Below are 20,000 nucleotides of genomic sequence, written 5' to 3'. Positions count from 1 at the left end.
TAATCCGACCTCACCAAACTTTCTCTAAGTTTCCCTAATCTCATCCAACCTTTCCTACCCTAACCTAACTCAATATTCCCTAACCTCCCTCCTCCTACTCCTCATTAATTTTAATCATTTCATCCTCCTCTTCTTTGCTATCCTTTATCTTCTCCTCCTCCTCCTCTTCCACTTCCCCCCTGCTTCTCACCTCATTCCCTCTTAATTTTTTTTATTTCTTCCTCCTCTTCTTTGCTAATGTCCTAACCTAACCTAGCCTCCCTTTCTCTCACCTTGCCCGGCAGCATGTGAGGAGGCGGAGAACAGAGACCTGGAGGAGCGGCTGGAGGAGGCAAGAGCAGCGACGGCAGCGGTGAGGTCTGAGCTGACGGCCACACAGACTGCCACCGATGGATTCAAGACTCAGATCACACAGCTTAAGGTTAGATGGGTGGGTGGATGATGAGTGGATGGTTTAGTGAGTGGGTAGGTGGTTAACATCTCTTGAAGTCTCTTGTTCATTTCTTTCTCTTCTTGACAGATGGGTGGATGAGTGGTGAGTGGGTGGGTGGTTCAGTGGGTAGATGGGTGAGTGAGTGGGCAGATGGGTGATACAGTGGTTGGATGGTTTTATTTATTTATTTATTTATTTATTTATTTATTTTATTTATTTATTTATTTTTTTTTTTACCTTTTGTCTAAGTCTCTCATTTTCTTGTTTCCATCTTTCTTTCTTTCTTTCTTTCTATATTATCTCCCTTTGTCTTTCTTTACTCCTTTTCTTCTTCTTTCTCTTTCTTTCCTTTTCTCCCTCTCTCCCTTCTTCCCTTATTGTCTCTCCCCTCCTTTCCTTTCTCCATCCTTACCTATGTACCTTCCTCCCCTCTTCCCTTATTCTGTCTCTTCCTTCCTCTATCCCTCCCACTTTCTTTTCCTCCCTTACTTTATTTCTATCTTTTCTTCCCTCCCTTCCTCTCCCTTTCTTCTCTTCCCTTACTCTATCTCTCCCCTTCTTCCCTCCCTCTCTTACTTTACTTCTCCCCTTCCCTCTCTCCCTCTCTTCCTTACTTTATCTCTCCATGTTCTTCTTACCTCCCAGTCTCCCCTTCTTCCTCCTTATTCCTTTACTCTATCTTTCCTCTTTCCTCCCTCCTTCCATTACTGACCGCCTCCCTCCCTCCCCCCTAGATTGACATGCGGAAGAAGTGTGATGCTGTGGAGGAGATGCAGCAGTGTATTGAAACGCTGAGGGAGGAAAAACAGCATCTTTCCTCCGTCCGAGACAACCTGGAGGAAAGTGTCTCCGCCCTCCACCTCCAGGCTGCCTCCAGCGAGAGGGAGGCGGAGGAGGAGCGTGTCACTTTCCGCTCCAGAATTGCCGACTTGGAGAACCACTTGAAGGAGGCGGAGGAGGAGGTGGAGAAGGAGAAGGAGAAGGTGGGTGGTGGTGGTAGTAGTAGTAGTAGTAGTGGTGGTGGTGGTGGTGATATTTTTATTTTTTATTTATTTCTTTTCTTTTCTTTTTGTTGTTATTACTTTTCTTTCTTCTTCTTTTTCTGCTTCTTTTGATTTTCTTTTCTTTTCTTTTTTTTTCTTTTTCTCCTTTTCTACTTTTCTTTTCTTTTTATTTTATTTTTTATTTTTTTTTATTTATTTATTTTTTTTTTTTTTTTCTTATTATTATTATTATTATTTTCTATGTATTTTTTCCTCCTCTCTTTCCTCCTTTAATTTTCCTCACCTCCACTTACCCTTCCTCTCTTTAATCTCCTCCTCTTCCACCTCCACTTAACATTTCCTCCCCTGCAGGCTGTGAAGGTCAAGGAGGAGCTGGTACAGGTGGAGGAGCAGCTGAGGGAGGTGGAGCAGAGGGAGAGGGAGCAGGTGGAGCGTGTGAGCCAGCTGAGTGGAAGGGTGGAGGAGCTCGAGGCTGACTGTGGTGGATACAAAGATCAGCTGAGGAATCTTGAGGTAAGAATGTGGAGGAGGAGGAGGAGGATGGAGAGGAGAGGAGATGAGATGAAGTAAGAGAATAAGGAGGTGGTGGAAGAGGAGAGCAGGTGGAGGAAGAGGAGGTGGTGGTGGTGGTGGTGGTAATGGTGATGGTGGAAGTGGAGGTGGTGGTGGTGGAGGTGGAGGAGGTAGAGGAGGAGGAGGAGAGTGAAGAAGACCATGGAGGATAAAGAGATGGAGGAAGATTTTGAGGAGGTGTAGGAGGGAGGAAGAGGAGGTGGAGGAGGAGAGTGAGGAAGGCCGTGGAGGATGAGGAGATGAAGATTGTGAGGTGGTGGAGGAGAAAGAAAAGGAGGTATGCATTTTATTTATTTATTTATTTATTTGTTTACTTTTACACAATGTGGTCTTTTCACAGGAGTTTATTGGCCAACAGAGATCATTTTGGATACCTCCTAGCTGAAAAATACCTTCTTTATCATTTATTATAGTCTCTCTCTCTTTTATCCATCTTTTTTATCTCTTCTATCTCTCTTTTATCCCTCATAGTTATTTATCTATCTCTCTAATCTCACTCATTTCCCTCCATCAGACATCGCTACAAGACAAGACAGCTGAACTGGAGGTCCACCACCAGGAGACCACCTCAGTGTTGCAGACCACTGCCAACACACTGCGCCAGGAGGTACAACGCTCACCACCTCCCTCACCACCACCACCTCTCAACTCCAATCCCTCAGAGCTACACTGGCAGAGAAAGATGAGGAGGTGGACAGATTGGTAAAGGTGTGTTTGTAAAGTTGGTTGGGTTTGGATGTGTGTTTTGGTTTAAGAGAGTGTGTTTGGGTAAGTTGACTGTGTTTAAATGAGTGTATTTGGTGTGTTTGGATTGAATTGCTTGGGTTTAAGAGAGTGTGTTTGGGTTAAGTTGGCTTTAGATTATTGTGTGTGGTGTTTTTTGGACTTAGAGAGTGTGTTTGGGTAAAGTTGGCTGTGTTTAAATGAGTGTGTTTGGGTAAAGTTAGTTGAGTTTAATGTGTGTGTGTGTTTGGGTTGAGTTGCTACGGTTTAAGAGTGTTTAAGTAAAGTTGGTTGAGTTCAAGTGGTGTGTTTGGTGTGTTTAAGTGAAGTTGCTTAGGTTTAAGTTGTTGAGGAGTTTTACAAAGATATTTTAAGGTGGTACGGTGAACTCCCACTCTCAAAGCTACACTGGCGGAGGTGAACAGATTGGTAAAGGTGACTGTGTTTGGGTGAAGTTGTTTGGATTTGGGTGAAGTTTGTTGGGTTTAAGTTGTTACAGGGATATTTCAAGATGGTAGGATAAAAATATATAGTGTTTTAAAGTGAAGGGGTTAAATTTCTTGGGTGTTTGATATGAGAGGAAAAGTTCAGAAGTTATGTTTGGTGTTGAAAAGGATGTTATTTGAGTTTTCTAAGTTGTTTTGGGGGATTATAAGCATATTTAAAAGTGGTAGGGTTAATTCAGGGTGTTTTGATATGCGATGAAAGGTTTAAAGGTTATATTTGGTTTTAAAAAGGATGTTATTTGAGTTTACCAAGTTGTTTTGTGGGTATGTAAGGTGGCAGGGTTAATTTGAGGGTGTTATAATATGCAAGGAAAGGTTTAAGGATTGTATTTATTGTTGAAAAGGGTATTATTTGAGTTTATCAAGTTGTGTGGCAGTTTCCTGATGTTATTTTAAGTTAGGGTAAAAATTTGAGATGTTTTGAAGTAAGGTAAGATTTGAAGGTTATATTTAGTGTTGAAAAGGATGTTAGTGAATTGTTTGGAGTTTTACAAGGATATTTTAAGAAGTTATGGTTAATTTGGTCCTAGGGTGTTTTGAAGAGAGGAAAGGTTCAAGGGTTAGGTTTGGGGTTGAAAAAGAGATTAGTGCTATTCTGAATGGGTTTATAAAGTTGTGTGAAGAATTTCTAAGGATATTTTACAATAGGGTGAAATTGGTAATATTCTAGGGTGTTTTGAAGTGAGAGGAAAGATTCAAGGATTATATTTCAGATTAAGAGAGATTATTGCAGTTTTGAATGGATTTATAAAGTTGTTAGTGTGGAGGATTTCTAAGGATATTATAAGGTGGTACAGATTAATTTGGTGGTATTCTAGGGTGTTTTGAGGTAAGAGGGAAAGGTTCAAGAGATAGGTTTGGGGTTAAAATTAAGGCTACTATGATTCTGAATGAGTGTTATGGTGTTAATCTCCACATCCCTTTCATCAGGAGGCGGAGGAGAGGAAAGGAGACCAAGAGACGATTGAAAGACTGGAGGGCGAACTGATGGAGGTGAAGGAAGCACTGGCCAGGTGAGAACAGGAGTGTATGTGTGTATAGAAGAAGTGGAGATGAAGGAAGAGGAGGAGTAGACTGATTAAATGAGTAAATGAGAGAGAGAGAGAGAGAGAGAGACCCATGGAATGAATAAAGAAATAGATGGAAAAGGAAATATGAAAAAGAGATGACAAATAGAGAGAGAGAGAGAGAGAACTAGTAGATTACAAAATCATGACTACTACTACTACTACCTTTTTTTACTACTATCAATACAATAAATATGAGAGAGAGAAAGAGAAACTAGAATAAGATTAATTAGTAGATAGACAAAGTTATCACCTTCTCCACACACAGGCTGGAGGCGGAGCAGGAGGACTCGGAGGCGCTGAGGAAGGACATGGAGGAGTGGAAGAAGAAGTGCCTCCACCTTGAGAACATGGTGGAGCCCTTCAGGGTGAGCATAGGCACCACTACTGTTCACTGTGTTCATTTTGCCTCTTTGTTGTGTTCATTGATGGTTGCTTCCTTGTTTTATCACCCTCCCTGCCTCTAACACACACCACCTCTATTTTTCTAACTTCTTACACCCACACTCTCCTTTCTCCTCTCTGTATCTTGTCCTCCTTTCCTTTTGACTCCTCACACGCACACACACACACACACACACGCACACGCACGCACGCACGCACACCCACATGCACATCCTCCTCTCACACATAAATATCTTTTGTACTCCTCCACACCCTCACATCTTCACCCTACCACTAACACCACCACCATCACTACCCACAGGCCCAGCTGGATGCATATGAAGTAGAGAAGAATGGACTGTTGGAGCAGAGCAGTGCAGCAAAGGATGAGGTGGACAAGCTGAGCCAAAGGTACGCCACACTGCTCGGCCACCAGAACCACAAGCAGAAGATCCACCATGTCAGGCAACTCAAAGCAGACAACAACCAGCTGAAAGAGGTGAGCTGGGAAGGTGTGTGTGGGTGGGCTGGTATGTGGAGAAAGGTAGAGGTGCTGGTAGAAAGAGAAAGGTGTGTGTGTGTGTGTGGTTGGTACTGGGAGAGATGGGGAAAGAGATGAGGTGTAAATTAATTAATACTGAGGGAGAAGAGGTGCAGGTAAAGAGACAGGGAGGGAGAAGCAGGCAGATAGAGAGATAGATGGAGAACTAAGCAGAAAGGTAGACAGACAGATAGAAAGATAGACAGAAGTAGACTAACTGACAGACAGACAAATAGGGAACATTCAGACAAACATTAACACAAAAAAGCACAAAGAAATACCCAAAAACGTCACAAAAACACTAGAAAACACCCTTATCTTCTTCAGGAGGTGCACAAGTTACGTCAGGAGGCAGAGAGGCAGCGCAAGACAGTGAGGCGTTTGGAGGACAAGCTGGTGAAGGCTGCCGGGTCCACTTCCTCTTCCTCAAAGCACGGGGACACTTCAAGACTCTATGCTGGGGACAAGGAGAACACAGCCTCCTCCTCCTCCTTCTTTGATCCTCCCAGCCTTTCCTCCACTCCTTTGAGGCCAAGTAATAGACCACAGAGACTTTAAGGAGAGAAAGAGAGATTTCCAGCCTCTTCTTCACTTCTCTTAAGGCCAAATAACAGACCACAGGCTTTAAAGGGAGGTAAAAGAGGTAGTTTGGTGTGTTTCTGTCTCTGTGAGTTTAAGGAGAGGTAGTGGAGGTAGTTTGGTGTGTTTCTGTGACTTTGAGAGGTTAAAGAAGTAGTTTGGTGTGTTTCTGTGTCTGAGTTTGTCTAAGTTGTAGAGACCTTGAGAAGAGACACATTTCCAGCCTCTTCCACTTTTCTGAGGCCAAGTAACAGACCACAGAGACTTTAGAGAGAGATAAAGAGATAGTTTGGTGTGTTTCTGTGACTTTGTGAGTTTTTTAGGTTGTGTAGACTGTAAGGGAGAGATAAAGAGATGATTTCCAGTTTCTGTATTTTTTTTTTATGAGGAGAGATAGAGATAATTTCCAGCTTCTGTGTCATATTAAGCATTTTTTGTGTAATAGAGTTTAAGGAGATTGAGAGATGTGGTGTGTTTCTGTGGCACTTTATGCATTTTTTAAGGTAGAGATTTTAAGGAGATGTAAAGAGATAGTTTGGTGTGTTCTGTATCATTGTGAGCATTTTAAGAAGAGATAGAGATAATTTGATGTCTTTTGGGGTTAGTTTCATTTTTTTTAGGCTGCAGAGAGAGAGAGAGAGAGAGAGAGAGTCAGTCATTTCATGTGTCTGTGTTAGAATAGTTTTCAAGAGAGATTTTGAGTGGAGTGTGAGAGTCAGAGAAATAGTCATATGATGCATTTTGTGTGGTTGTAGTGTGTAGAGATGGTGGTGAGAGAGAGAGAGAGAGAGAGAGAGAGAGTCATTTATTCAGTTTTGTGTTGGTTTCAGTTTGATTTGATTAGGTAAAAGAGAGAGAGAGAGAGAGAGAGAGAGAGTCATTTCATCAGTGTTTTGTGTTGGTTTATTTTATTTTAAGATGATAACTTAATTTTTTGTTATTTATTTCTTTGCCTCTTGTTTTCTTCTTTTATTTCTCTATTTTTTCATATCTTTATTTATTTTTTTATTTTTTACTTTTTTATTTTATTTTATTTTTTTATTATTATTTATTTTTTTTTTTGCAATCTCTTAACTTTATTCTTTATTTTTACTCTTTTTTCTTTTTCTTTTTCTTTCTCTCTCTCTTTCTCCCTGTATACTTTTATCTTTGGTCTATTGAATATGCGTAGGTAATATGTATGTACGTATGTATGTGTATTATTATTGTGTATACATATCATTGCTCCCCCTCCTCTTGTCCTCAGTGTGTGTGTGTGTGTGTGTGTGTGTGCGTGCGTGTGTGTAAGTTAATCAGTGTTGTTCCTTTAGTCAGTTTGTAGTGCCATTATTATTATTATTATTATTATTATTATTATTATTATTATTATTATTACAAGGTTTAGTCTTCAGAAATTCTTGTCACGTTTTGTTTATTTCATATTTTGGTCATTATTATTATTATTATTATTATTATTATTATTATTATTATTATTATTATTATTATTATTACTACTACTACTATTATTATTATTATTATTATTATTATTATTATTATTATTATTATTACTTGCCACTATCTTGCCTCTGGTTGGCTATTTAGAGGAAGTGTTGTGACCAATCATGTCTTGTGTATGTGTATATATAACTACTACTTTTACTATTACCACTACCACCACCATCACCACCATTACTAATACAGATACTACCACTGCCATCACCACCACCACTACTACTACTACTGCTACTACCATTATTTTATAAGTTACATACACACAATCATAACTAGGCTAAGAAACCTAATATTAGTAATCAGTTTTTCATTGATATATATTTTTACAGAGTCCAATAAAGACATTAGTGTTATATTTTTGTATTAAGTGAAGGAGGGAGTGAAGGAGTACCTGTGTGAAGGAGAGGAAGAAGAAAGTACCCGCGTTTTATTTGTATTATTGTGGTAAAAGTGAGTGTCCTAATATCAGTTGCTTTTCATTTTTCCTTATTCTTCCATATTGATATGACTACTTCAGGGAGAAAGAGAGAGAGATAATTTTATTTATTTATTTTTATATATGCAAGAAGGGAAGCTGGCCAAGAGGGGATAAAAAAGGCCCACTTGATTGCCAGTTCCCTTCAAGAATAATAGAGAACAGGTATAAATATCAAGGTTGCCATACATCGGGAGTTCGTGTTTGAAATGTGGGATTTTTTTTTTTTTTTTTTTTTTTTTTTTTTCATTAACTTTAAAAAAATCCTATTGGTTGAAATGGTGAGAGGGAGGAAGGGGGTCGGGTTTACTAGGTGGCAGCTGCTCTGGTCTGCTTTCGCTCTAGACCAGTGTTTCTCAACCTTTTTTACTCTTATGTAACCCTAAAAAATGACAAATATCCTTGAATTCTGGAAAAGAAATTTATTGAATATTATGGGCGAATGAAGGAGTGTACCTGTACACCAGGAACTACAGAGACGACTGGTGTAGACTGTGCATGCGTCTTGTACTGAACGAGTCACTTGATACATGAATCAGGCACATACAGGTGCCATACAGACATTAACCAATGATTATATTTTCAATAACATAATAGGTTAGATATGATGATGCCTATATCATAATATTACAATAACCAGTAACATATTGTGTGTGTTTAGTTATATTACGTATATGAAATTAAATAAAATCTCAAAAGTGCATTAGCTTATCTTTCTTGTTCTTGTGGAACCCTTAGAGACTTTGCGGAACCTTGGGGTTTCGGGGAACCACGATTGAGAAACCCTGCTCTAGACCACTACTTTACTATTTACTAACTAATTCTCTCTCTCTCTCTCTCTCTTGTGAAGTTACATCATTCTCTTAACAGTACAAGCCATGCCACCAGAAAACATACACACACCCTAGAAAGCTTGGGTTTGAGTCCCGAGTGCAGTAAGGCAAGTGGGCAAACCTCTTAATGTGTAGCCCCTGTTCACCCACCACTAAGAAGACAGGATGTAATTCAAGGGGTTGTTGTGTGGAGCATGATGTGGTCTCAGTCCCTTCATCCTCTTTCATTCTTCATTAGAGAGAGAGGAAAAAAAAACGACAACAATGCTGCAGCAGGTACTACTACTACACTCAGACTCCCCCACACACTTCCATTCCACATTTTTTTTTTTTTTTTCTCCCATTACTACACTTAATGTATTTCTGGCGGGCAACAGCAGGAAATGCCCATTGAAACACTGAAAATTGAAGGAATGTTGACGAGTTGACACTGGAAGGGACAGTGGTTGGTGGTGAGGTCTTGGTCTGGGTCATGGTGAGCATTGGGTGGTATGAACGGGGATATACATTAACTACTGCCTTATTTAACACAGTAATGAACTATTTAGCCATTTTGGTGTTTGATTCTGGCTTTGCTTTACTCTCTGAGTGTGTAAACACAGGAGAGTGCAGGCAAACATTGGTGGACTGACCTGGGGAAGGCACGGATGAGGTGCCTCTGTGGCCGAATATTTACGTACGTAATTCATTTTAAAAATCACGAGAAGAAAAAAGGCACCCAGACTGAATGCACCACAGTTTCAGACGCAACAAATACTTTAACTAATAACCAAAACATAAAAACGTTACCGAGTCGATTGTTTACGAAGCGATGTCTAACGAGCGGTCGTCTTTCAAATTTACGGCTCCCTAAACACATCATAATGTCGAGGTGGAAAGCAGAGCCATACTACATCATACTACATTCTTTTAATAAGAAAAATATTCACTTTCCAGCCAAATAAAGGAAACAAAGATTCCTTGTCGTATAGAGATTTTAGTTTTCTATTTTGGTACCGTTCTTTTTTTTTTTTTCTCTCAATTTGAAAATTAATAGTTAGACGAAATTTTTTGGAATATAATTAGTTGGATCACGCATTTCATATTTTTAAGTCTTATATCAAGCACCAAAACAATCCTAGGCATACTAATTGAAGAAAAAAACGGTAAAATTATAGAAAGGCCAAAAGTGTTATTTCAACGAAAAACAAACAAAGAACAAAACCATAGCTAGAATCGATCTTATTACTGATTATAACTTGATTTATATTCCCATCAATAAACGAAATACGAAAAGAATGCAAGCTCAATAATAAACGAGAAAAAAAATCGTGATGTACAGCCGAAGTAGTTTCTTCGCACCTTTTTTCACTACCTCAGTCTCCCCTCCCCTACCTCCTACATTCCTCTCCACCCCTCCACCTCCACCACCCCACCAACTACAACACAGTAAACCCTTAAAACAGCAGCAACCACCTGCAAAACACTCGAAAAATACCATAAACCACTCGGCTGAAAGGTGATGGGGCAGGACGCTAGCATGGTTTGGTGGGTCAGAGGTCCGGGACTCCTGGGATGGCTTGGTGTGGTAGGGCCCGAGGGTGATGGTGGTGGTGGTGTGTGTGTGTGTGTACATACATGTGTGTCTATTCACCTAGTTGTATTGTACAGAGTTCAAGCGGGACTCATATGTCCTGTCTCCACGTCTCCATTTATACAATTTTTCTTTAAAGTTATGCACATTATGTGCTGTAATAACTTCATCACTTAAGTGCATTCTACTTTTCCACCGTTCTATGTGGAAAACTATATTTTCCAAAGTCCTTCACACACTACCTCATCCTAATTTTTACATGTCCTCTTGTCCTTCCATCTTCTGTCACCAATACTAGGTCTTCCTTGTCTATTTTTTCAATGCCATTTACTATTTCATACATTGTTATTAGGTCCCCACGTTCTCTTCTATCTTGTAAGGATGGCAGTCCCATTTCCTTCAGCCTTTCTTCATATGTTAATACTTAGCTCCTTTAGTGTGTGTGTTTTTCACGGTTGACTGCCGGTCACCCAATCAGCCTTCTCCATTACAGAGCGAGCTAATAATGGTGAATAGGTAAATCTGCAGGTATTATACAATAATTTGAGTCAGATTATCTTGGTGTTGGGACTGTTTGGTGTTTACACTGGCGAGTGTCGGGGTGACCGTGTCAGCTGTCCGGGTGTCGGAGGCGGTGACAGCGGGAAAGGGAGGACGCCCACACAACTTGTAAAGGATGTTAAAGTGTCACTGATACAGAGAAGGGACCGAGGCAGCACTGATAGTCAAAATAACATAAACAGAAGCAGGGCAAGAGACAAGAGAAGCAATACACAGCGAGAGGAAACAGAAAAGAAGAGTAAAGCAGAGATGGCGGGGGGCGGAGCAACCACGCACCTCACCTGTATTCCCTCACCCTTGTTGAATAAGGTGAGTCAATCAGGTGCCCGCTGTGTGCTGTGACGTCTGGCTGCTGTCACAGAGAGGCTCGCCACTGAACACACACGCACAACAAAAACGCTACTTAATTGTACGTCTATATTGTAGTTCAGACGGAACGCAAAAAATAATTAAGTTTGGTTAACTCATCTGGTTTGCAATTCAGATGTCATTAGTGAGACAACTATGGTTTATTGGTTGTGGGTTAAAATATGAGCCTTTACCTGGGAAGTAATAAAACTAACATGATCCCCTAAACCAAAGCTAACCTAGCGAGGTGAATACAGTCCCTTAACCCACTCCTGTCATAACCTTAGAGGGGACTGTGCCATCCTTGAACCCTGCATGGAGTAACCTGACTTAACTGGATGGGTAATGCAGGCTACACCAAGAGGGATGTGAAGGAAACACTTGAAGCTGATTGTGCACACACTCAATTATGCTTTATATTTATTGTTAGTGTTGATGGGCGGCTAGAGGTGTTTGTGGTGTGAGGTGTGAGGTGAGGCCCGGCAGGCGGATGGAGGTGGTGGTGGTGGTGTTGCAACTTTAGGCAGAGGAACAAGTTAGCGTTTTGGTGAATGATAGATTGATAGGTGATAAAATTGAATGGGAAAATTATAAGAGAAGAGAAAAATTAAATAAATAAAACACAGAAAATTAAGAATACAAGAGGTGTTGGTGGTATAACTGTGGTGAAGGAACAGTGCAGCATTTTGTTAAATGATAAATTGAAAGATGGAGATAAACTGAAGAGGAAATGTATGAGAAGAGAAGAAAAAAAAAAAAGAAAAAGAGGAAAAATTAAGAATGGTAAAAGTGGTGATGGTGGTAATGTAACTGTGGCGGAGGAACAAGGCAGCGCTTTGTTAAATGGTAAACTGATAAATGGAGATTGAAATGATGGGGAAATTATAAGAGAAAATAAGAAAAAATAAATAAAAAGCTGAAAAATTAAGAATGCGGAAGATGGTGATGGTGGTGGTGGTGGTGGTATAACTGTAGGCAAGGAACAACGTAGCTTTTTGTTCCTCGTCCACACAGCACTGAATAACTAACCTAACCTAACCTAACCTCCACACACCACAGTTACCTAACCTAATCTAACCTAACACTGCTTCCTTCCCGCCACAGTTTGTCCACCATGTGATTGACGGTTTGTGTGGTGGTGCGTCAGCCAGCCACGCACTCTTCCCAGACTGTCCCCTTGATGCGTTCTGGCAGGCAGGGCGAGAGGTGGCTACTCTGGCGCGGGATGTCACTGCCGGCAGACTCACACAGCACCAGGTGAGTGTGTGTGTGTGTGTGTGTGTGTGTCTAGTCAGTGAAATATGTATCTATCTATCTGTGGTGTTCTGAGTAAAGAAATATTTGAGTAATTTATTAAGAGGGAATGAATGAACATGTGTGTGTGTGTGTGTGTGTGTGTGTGTGTGTGTGTGTGTGTGTGTGTCACTGTTTGATTTGCTGCAGTCTCTGACGAGACAGCCAGACGTTACCCTTCGGAACGAGCTCAGAGCTCATTATTTCCGATCTTTGGATAGGCCTGAGACCAGGCACACACCACACACCAGGACAACAAGGTCACAACTACTCGATTTACGTCCCGTACCTACTCACTGCTAGGTGAACAGAGGCTACACGTGAAAGGAGACACACCCAAATATCTCCACCCAGCCGGGGAATCGAACCCCAGTCCTCTGGCTTGTGAAGCCAGCGCTCTAACCACTGAGCTACCGGGCGTGTGTGTGTGTGTGTGTGTGTTTACAATGAGATATTTATCTACCTATGCTAAACCAAACACACACACACATTAATTTTCTCTTCACCCCTACCTAAACTAACCTCCTCCTCCTTCTCCTCATCTAGGCCTATGCTCAGTTGTTGCCGCTGGGCCAGGAAGCAGCAGCCAGTGTGTGTGAGGTGGTGAGTGCCAGGAGGGAAGAGATCAAGGAGGCCATGGTGAGGGAGTCACTCGCATCCACCACCACACTCACCGATTTTGACTGGAATGTAAAGGTGTGTGTGTGTGCTTGCCAAATTTCAAGTATGTCTTCCTATGTTACTCTCTCCCTCCTCCTCTTCCTAACCCAATATAACCTCTTCCTTCCCTTCCTAACCTTGCTAACCCAACCTAACATAACTCCCTACCTTTCCAATTTAACCTTCCCTCCCTTTCCTCGTCTTCCTAACCTAACCTAATGTAACCTGACCCTCCCTTCCTTTCCCTCCAGGTTGCCGTATCAAGCAGTACAGTTCTGGACCTCAAGCAGCCTCTAGTCACCCTGCGGCTCCACACATCCTCCCCTCACGGACACCAGAGAGACACTGTGGTGGAGATGACAGAAGCTGAGGTTGACTCCTTGCTGGCTACACTGAAAGAGGCACAGGCTAGTCTTGGGAACCTCTTGGAGTAGTGGTGGTGGTTGTGATGGTAGTGGTGGTAGTAGTAGTAGTAGTAGTAGTAGTGGGTTGTTTGGTGTGGGTTAGAAAAGTAAAGATTTGTGGAGGAAAGAAAGGATGCAAGAGGAAAGAGTAAGATGTAAAGATTTGAGAAGAAAAGATGTGAGATAAGGAGGAAATTAAACCCTTCAATACTTGGACACATTTTTACCTTGAGATTTATGTACAATTAGACCATATTATTGACATTAGGGAGGGTCTGTGAAGGGTATAAGATTAATGGCCAGGGTCTTTACTATTTTAATCCCCCACATGAGTTTCTGAAGCTGTATAAAATCACCAAATAGTCACCAGAATGAATATGGAAATTTGTCCTGGTACTGAAGAGGTTAAGGGTTTGAGAAGAGATGAAATAAGGAATGTAAAGATTTGATAAGAGAAAAGGTGTGTGTGTGTATGTGTGTTTTGGATTGGTAAAAAAAACTGAAAAGGGAAGGAAAGAAGGAAAAGGAATGTTAAATGATAGATGAAGCTAGAACTGATAGGAAAATTGTAAAAAGAAAAAAAATAATAGAAGGGAAAATTAAGAATGCAAAATGCAACAAAATATAGATAGATAGATAAAACTGATGGAAGTATGAAACGTGTGTGTGTGTGTGTGTGTGTAGCACGTGTTTTGATATGGTAGATAAATATATGAAAAAAAATCGAAAAGAAAATGGAAAAATCAAGTTAAATGAAATGTTAGAAGATAAAGATAGATAAAACACGAAAAATACTGAACAATTATACGCATTTATCAGAGACTTTTACAGCATTGAGTCAAAACTACATCAGGATTTTCGTTGTGATTAAAATTAACGTTAAGGTTTGTACACGTGATTTCTCAGGGGAAGTGTCTAATCTGATTTTTGTACGGCAATAAAGTGATGATGTACAGCACTCCTTTGATCCATTATGCTTTGTACAGCAAGAGAACACGCACTTCAGCTCCACAGGACAAGAAAATGGGTTTGTTTCATTGTGGATGGCAAGAACTGGCTGGAAAAGGGAAAGCAAAGGAAAACAGACTAAGGAAAAGAATAAATCATCAAAAATAAATGGAGCTTGTTTTGTTGGGAATGTGTGTTTGGCTCCATCAAGATTTGTATAGTAAAAGAAAACTGTCAGTTGAGCTTCACATGGCAAGAAAATGATTTTGTTTCACTGTGAATAGCAAGAACTGGCTACTCTTGTTGGAAAAAGGTGTTTGGCTCCATAAGCTTTGTATAGCAAGAGAAAACTGTCACTTAAGTTTTACAGGGCAAAGAAGTGGTTTTGTTTCACAGTAGATTGCAAGAACTGGCTACTCTTGTCACAGAAGAGAGGGGCAAGGAAAAAAAAAAAAAAAAATAAAAAAAAAAAGCAAAGCAAGGAAAAGGCTATAGAAAATTTTAAAAAGATAAAAAAAAAACGAGAAAGGGAAAACCTATCCATTTAACCATCACACAACCAAGAATACACCAAGTCACAATTCTAAGCCAAAGAAACCAAACTATCAGGAATAACACACCATGAGTCTCAATTCTAAGTCATGGAAACAAAACCATCATTCTTTACACCACAGGAACCAAGAAAAACACCCGTAACACCACAAACCACCAGGAAAACATCACCAGTCAAGTTTAAGTCACCCAAGGAGATACAACACACCATGAGTCAAGTTTAAGTCACCCAAGGAGATACAACACACCATGAGTCACAATCGATCACATTTATTTAGACCTTAGTCTGTACAGGAGGTTCATAGTTGTCAGGGCGGTCCACCTTGGAGCCGACATCCTCCCAGTGGCGGTGGTGGACTTGCCACTCTCGCCGTGCATCTCCAGCAGCTTGCCCAGGTCAAAACGAGGCTTCTTCAGCACCTTCACCTGTGGAAAGCAAGGTGTGTGTGTTAGTGGAGATGGAGAAATGAGGGTACTCTTAATTGTTTCCATTCTTTTACAACCTTCAAATGCATAAAGGAATGCAAGTTAGAAAAAAAAGGAACATTAAACACCCTTGGAAACCCCCACACCCTCACCAAACCACCCTGAACACCTCAAAGCCCTGAACAAACCCTGTAAACACCCCAACAACCTCCCTAACACCTCTGAACAAATCCCTAAACCAACTTTGAAGGATAGACGGGAGAGAGGAGATCTAATAACTATGTACAAGTTAGTAAACCATATGGAAAAGATCAATAGACAAGACCTGGTATCACTGACAGAGGATGGAGATAGATGAACAAGAGGACACTCCAAGATCATAAAAAGTCAGTGTCTGGGGAATATTAAGAAGTTCAGTTTTCCACAAAGGACAATGGACATCTGGAACAGCTTGAGTGAAGAGATTGTAACAGCAGAAAGTGTCCAGAAGTTTAAGGAAAAGTTGGATAAAATTAGATATAAAGACAGGTCAATATGAGCCCCACTTCAACTCTGTAATATACAACTAGGTAAATACAACACTCCCTAACACCCCATGGACCCTGGAAAAAACCATGTAAACACCCCAAAGACTGAAGAAACCTTGTAAGCAACCCAAAATCCCTCAACACCCTTGAACACCACTAAACACTCCACAGCACCCTATAAACACTTAAAACACCCCTGAACAACCCAAAACTCCCCACAACACTAAACACCCCACAACATCCCTATAAACCCCTAAACATCTTAAAACCACACACAACACCCTTGAACACCAGTAAACAATTCACAACACTCCTACTAAACTTAAAACACCCCATCAACACCTTTGAACACCATTAAACAATTCACAACATCCCTATAAACCCCTAAACACCACAAAACCCCCAACAACACCCCTTACACACCACTAAACACACTTAAACACACCCAAACAAACCCAGCACCTTTCAACACGCACCTTACGAATGTGCACCTCCTTCAGTGGGTAGATAAGATTGCACGCCTTACGAATGTCATCAGCCATGGAGTCGGGGATGAGCTTGTTGACAACCTCCTTCAGTTCACTGCTGGCCACGGCGCGGGTGATGATATCCACCATCTTCTTGCGGATGTTCTTGACCTGTGTGTGCTGTGCGTAGGCTGTCTTGCGGGTTTGGCTCGACACTTTCTCCGTGAAGCCGATGCAGAACACGCGCAGAATGTAGCCGTCGGTGGTCTTGACGTCTGCGTTGGCCTCGATGCAGGTCTGGCGGTGTGCGTGGGAGGGGTGTGTGTTAGCGGGTATGTTGGAGGAGGAGGAGGAGGAAGAGGGGAGAACAAGATAGAAAAATTAAACAGAAGGAAAAAAAAAAAAACAATGAAATAAAAAAGAAAATGAATAATAATAAAGGGAAGGAGGAAGGGAAAGAAGGAATAGAGAGAAGGGGTGGGAAGGGTAAGGAAAGAAGAAAAGAAGGAATGAGAGAGAGAGAGAGAGAGAGAGAGAGAGAGAGAGAGAGAGAGAGAGAGAGAGAGAGAGAGAGAGCACAAAACTCTTCTTCAGTGGCCAGATAAATAAATATAGCCTAGAATTATAACACACATCAAATTCATTTAGAACTCACTCACTCTGTCAAGACCTCTTTTTACTAACACTTTACTTCCTGAATTTCTTTCCTTCTTTTCTCCCCCTTCTTCTTCCCCTTCTCTTCCCCACACATTCCTCTCCTCCTCTCACCTGCCACTTCTTGACCATGGAGCGCAGTTTGTCAGTGGTGAGGTTGAAGCCGTGGAAGTTGCACAGCACGTTCTTGCCCTGCACCTCCTCGGCAATCAGGCGGAACTTGCGGAAACTCCTCTCGGCATCAGTCTCGTTCTGCAGGTCAGCCAGCGACACCTCAAACACACGGTTCTTCAGGCCCTCCGAGGCGATCTCTGCGGAGGAAAGGTAGAGGTGAAGGCACGGAGGAATGGAGGGGGTGGAGGGGTTAGGGAGGAGGGAATGGAGAGAGTGGAGGTAAAAAGAGGATGAAATGGAAGAATGTAGATCTTGGAGTGGTTAGGGAGGAGGGGATGGAGAGTGGAGGTAAAAAGTGAAGGAATGGAGGGGTTGGAGGGATTAAGGAGGTAAAAGAGTGGAGGAATGGAGGGATATGGAAGTAATGTGGATGTGGAAGTAAAATTTATAGTGGAGGAAATAGATAACTCAAATATTCACAGGAGAGAGAGAGAGAGAGAGAGAGAGAGAGAGAGAGAGAGAGAGAGAGAGAGAGAGAGAGAGAGAAGGGTCGGATGTGAAGGGAAGAAGAAATGGAGGGGCTGGAGGTGAATTTTGGAGGAAAGGGAGGAAGAAATGGAAAGATGTGGCGGAAAAATGAGGCAGATGCGAGATTACAATGAATATGGGGGCGGGAAAAGGTGAAGAAGGAAAGAATATGTAGCACGGAGGAAATGAAGGAACACTGAGAGAAAATATGAGGAGTCGTCAGTCGAGTCATACAAGTCTGCCTTACAAAAAAAAAGTTTACGTCCACTATACGAAAATGTAAATTAAAGTTAATATTTCAAATCCTGGAATGACACACATTAATCCTTCAAACTGCTGCAATCCCTTGCTATTTCATATACAGGAATTGGTGTGCCAGCAGGTTTGTGGTACTTCCTAACTATCTCTGACTGACCTCATGTTGCCCCACTATGCCATTATAAACCGGGATACCAAACCAGCGAGTAAACCAGGTGTGAGAGAGAGAGAGAGAGAGAGAGAGAGAGAGAGAGAGAGAGAGAGAGAGAGAGAATCAGACAAAATACGTGGAATGGAGGTTATTCAGGAAATGGAGGGATAGTGAGAGAAAATCCAAGAGTGTGAGGGAGGGGGAATAATAAATAAATAAACACCAGCATGTTAAGTTTGTGCGTGCGTGCATTTTGACTTACTGGTTCCCTGCGTGCGGTTGACCAGAGTTTTGCCGACATTGCGGTTGAAGAAGAGCGCGGGGGACTTCACATCATACCAGTCCTTGCGGGTGAAGGGGTCAATGCTGCAAAGAACACCACAACAACACGGTCAGCCAACACCATCACCACCAACACCCCTGCCCCGCACCACCATGTCTCTATTTATCACCCATTATCCGCGTCATCTCATCCCATCCCGCTGTCATCACGCGCTCAAATTATAGTCAAGACATTAAACTTTTGTGTCTGTGTCACTAATTCAACTTACACCTTCTTCTTGGATCCCTTTTTGCCGGATTTGTTGAGCCCCTTGTTCTTTCCGACGGCCATGGTGGCGGCTTGAGGGTAGAGGACGAGCGGGGTTTGTGATGACTGGGCCGATGGTTCACTGCCACTCAAATTGTCCACATGGCTAATTAATGATAGTAATTCCCGTATTATTTTATTTTTATTACTATTTTGTATTTAGATTATTATTTGGAGCCATCTCTTATATAATATTGACCTTTATTTATTTTACTGGTTCACAGCCACTCAAATTGTCCACATGGCTAATTAATGTTTGTAAATCCATTGATATTCTGATTTTTACTACTATTTTGTGTCTGGATTATTATTTGAAGCCATGTCTTATATATCATTGACTTTTTCGTCGATTTTATTTATCTTACTGGCCGGTATGCAGCCTTCCAAATTATCCACATGGCTAACTATAATTTTTTTTTATAATGCCAGTAATTCCCGCAATGTTCTGTTTTTACTACTATTTTGTATCTAGATTATCATTTAGAGCCATGTCTTACATAACATTGACTTTTTTCTATTGATTTTATTTATTTTATTGGTCCAAAGCAGTCCAAATTGTCCACATGGCATTTTTTATTTTTTATTTAAGAGGGGAAAGCTGACCTAGGGTGAAATTAAATAATAAAAAAAGGCCCATTTAGTTGCCAGTCGATCCTCTTGCAGGTTCTAGAGGGAATTAGTCAGAAAAAGGGATAAATTCTATTAATTCCCAGGCAATTTTTTTTTTTACTTAATTTGTATTCATATTATTATTTGGAGCCATCTTTTGTATAACACTGAGTTCTTATCGATTTATTTTATTTATTGTATTGGTTCACAGCAACGCAAATTGTCTACATAGCCAAGTAATGCTAGTAGGCTATATTCCCGTGATATTCTGTTTGTACCTAGATAAATCATTTGAAGCCATGTCTTATATAATATTGAATGTCTATCGATTAATTTTATTTGTTCTACTTATCTATTTTATTTATTTGTTTATTTATTTATTTTATTATTATTATTATTATTTTATTTTATTTATTTATTTATTTTTTTTTTTTTTGTCTGGGTCCGCTGGGTGTGTTGGAGAAAAGTACTTCATATGTATGGGTGGGGAGTGGGGAGTGGGGAGGGCTGTGGCTGTGACATGAGAGAAGAAACAGGCATCTCCTTGTGTTCATACAATACACAACACACACTATGCAGTACACAACTCACTATGCAATACAGATCGCGTTATGCCCAATATTGAGAACGCTATAGCTTCCCTCTCTCACCGCGACCATTATCAAAGACTACATGCAGAAACCATTAGGCGAGTTGTAAAGAGTTATAATTTGTCCTGTTGATAATGCA

The 20,000-nt window shown here is 41.0% G+C and overlaps 3 protein-coding genes across 3 annotated transcripts in view; 2 read left to right on the top strand and 1 right to left on the bottom strand.

The window, feature by feature from the left end:
• Positions 1-6,760, top strand: part of LOC123513580 (hyaluronan mediated motility receptor-like) — an 18,659-nt gene extending 11,899 nt beyond the window's left edge. Inside the window, exons 16-24 of the mRNA XM_045270829.1 lie at positions 285-421; positions 1,168-1,416; positions 1,789-1,950; positions 2,525-2,714; positions 3,137-3,168; positions 4,170-4,252; positions 4,575-4,674; positions 5,013-5,189; positions 5,559-6,760. Of these exons, the coding sequence (XP_045126764.1) occupies positions 285-421; positions 1,168-1,416; positions 1,789-1,950; positions 2,525-2,714; positions 3,137-3,168; positions 4,170-4,252; positions 4,575-4,674; positions 5,013-5,189; positions 5,559-5,789 (1,361 nt within the window). The 3' untranslated portion in view covers positions 5,790-6,760. The remainder of the gene's footprint in view (positions 1-284; positions 422-1,167; positions 1,417-1,788; positions 1,951-2,524; positions 2,715-3,136; positions 3,169-4,169; positions 4,253-4,574; positions 4,675-5,012; positions 5,190-5,558) is intronic.
• Positions 6,761-10,454: 3,694 nt separating this feature from the next.
• Positions 10,455-14,403, top strand: LOC123513612 (COMM domain-containing protein 8-like). The gene is made up of 4 exons (XM_045270872.1): positions 10,455-11,052; positions 12,196-12,348; positions 12,931-13,080; positions 13,296-14,403. The coding sequence occupies exons 1-4, from the start codon at positions 10,993-10,995 to the stop codon at positions 13,476-13,478; spliced, it is 546 nt and encodes a 181-aa protein (XP_045126807.1). The 5' UTR covers positions 10,455-10,992; the 3' UTR covers positions 13,479-14,403.
• A 799-nt stretch (positions 14,404-15,202) lies between these two features.
• Positions 15,203-18,782, bottom strand: LOC123513611 (40S ribosomal protein S3a-like). The gene is given in 6 exon segments (XM_045270871.1): positions 15,203-15,288; positions 15,291-15,374; positions 16,378-16,665; positions 17,137-17,333; positions 18,336-18,439; positions 18,625-18,782. Coding segments are annotated over 6 exon segments (801 nt in total). The 5' UTR covers positions 18,687-18,782; the 3' UTR covers positions 15,203-15,222.
• Between the last annotated feature and the right edge of the window lie 1,218 nt (positions 18,783-20,000).

Source organism: Portunus trituberculatus, chromosome 36, assembly GCF_017591435.1.
Source record: "Portunus trituberculatus isolate SZX2019 chromosome 36, ASM1759143v1, whole genome shotgun sequence".
Classification (NCBI taxonomy): Eukaryota; Metazoa; Arthropoda; class Malacostraca; order Decapoda; family Portunidae; genus Portunus; species Portunus trituberculatus.
Note: the sequence above shows the minus strand (reverse complement) of the source record. Positions and strands in the feature narration are given on the sequence as shown.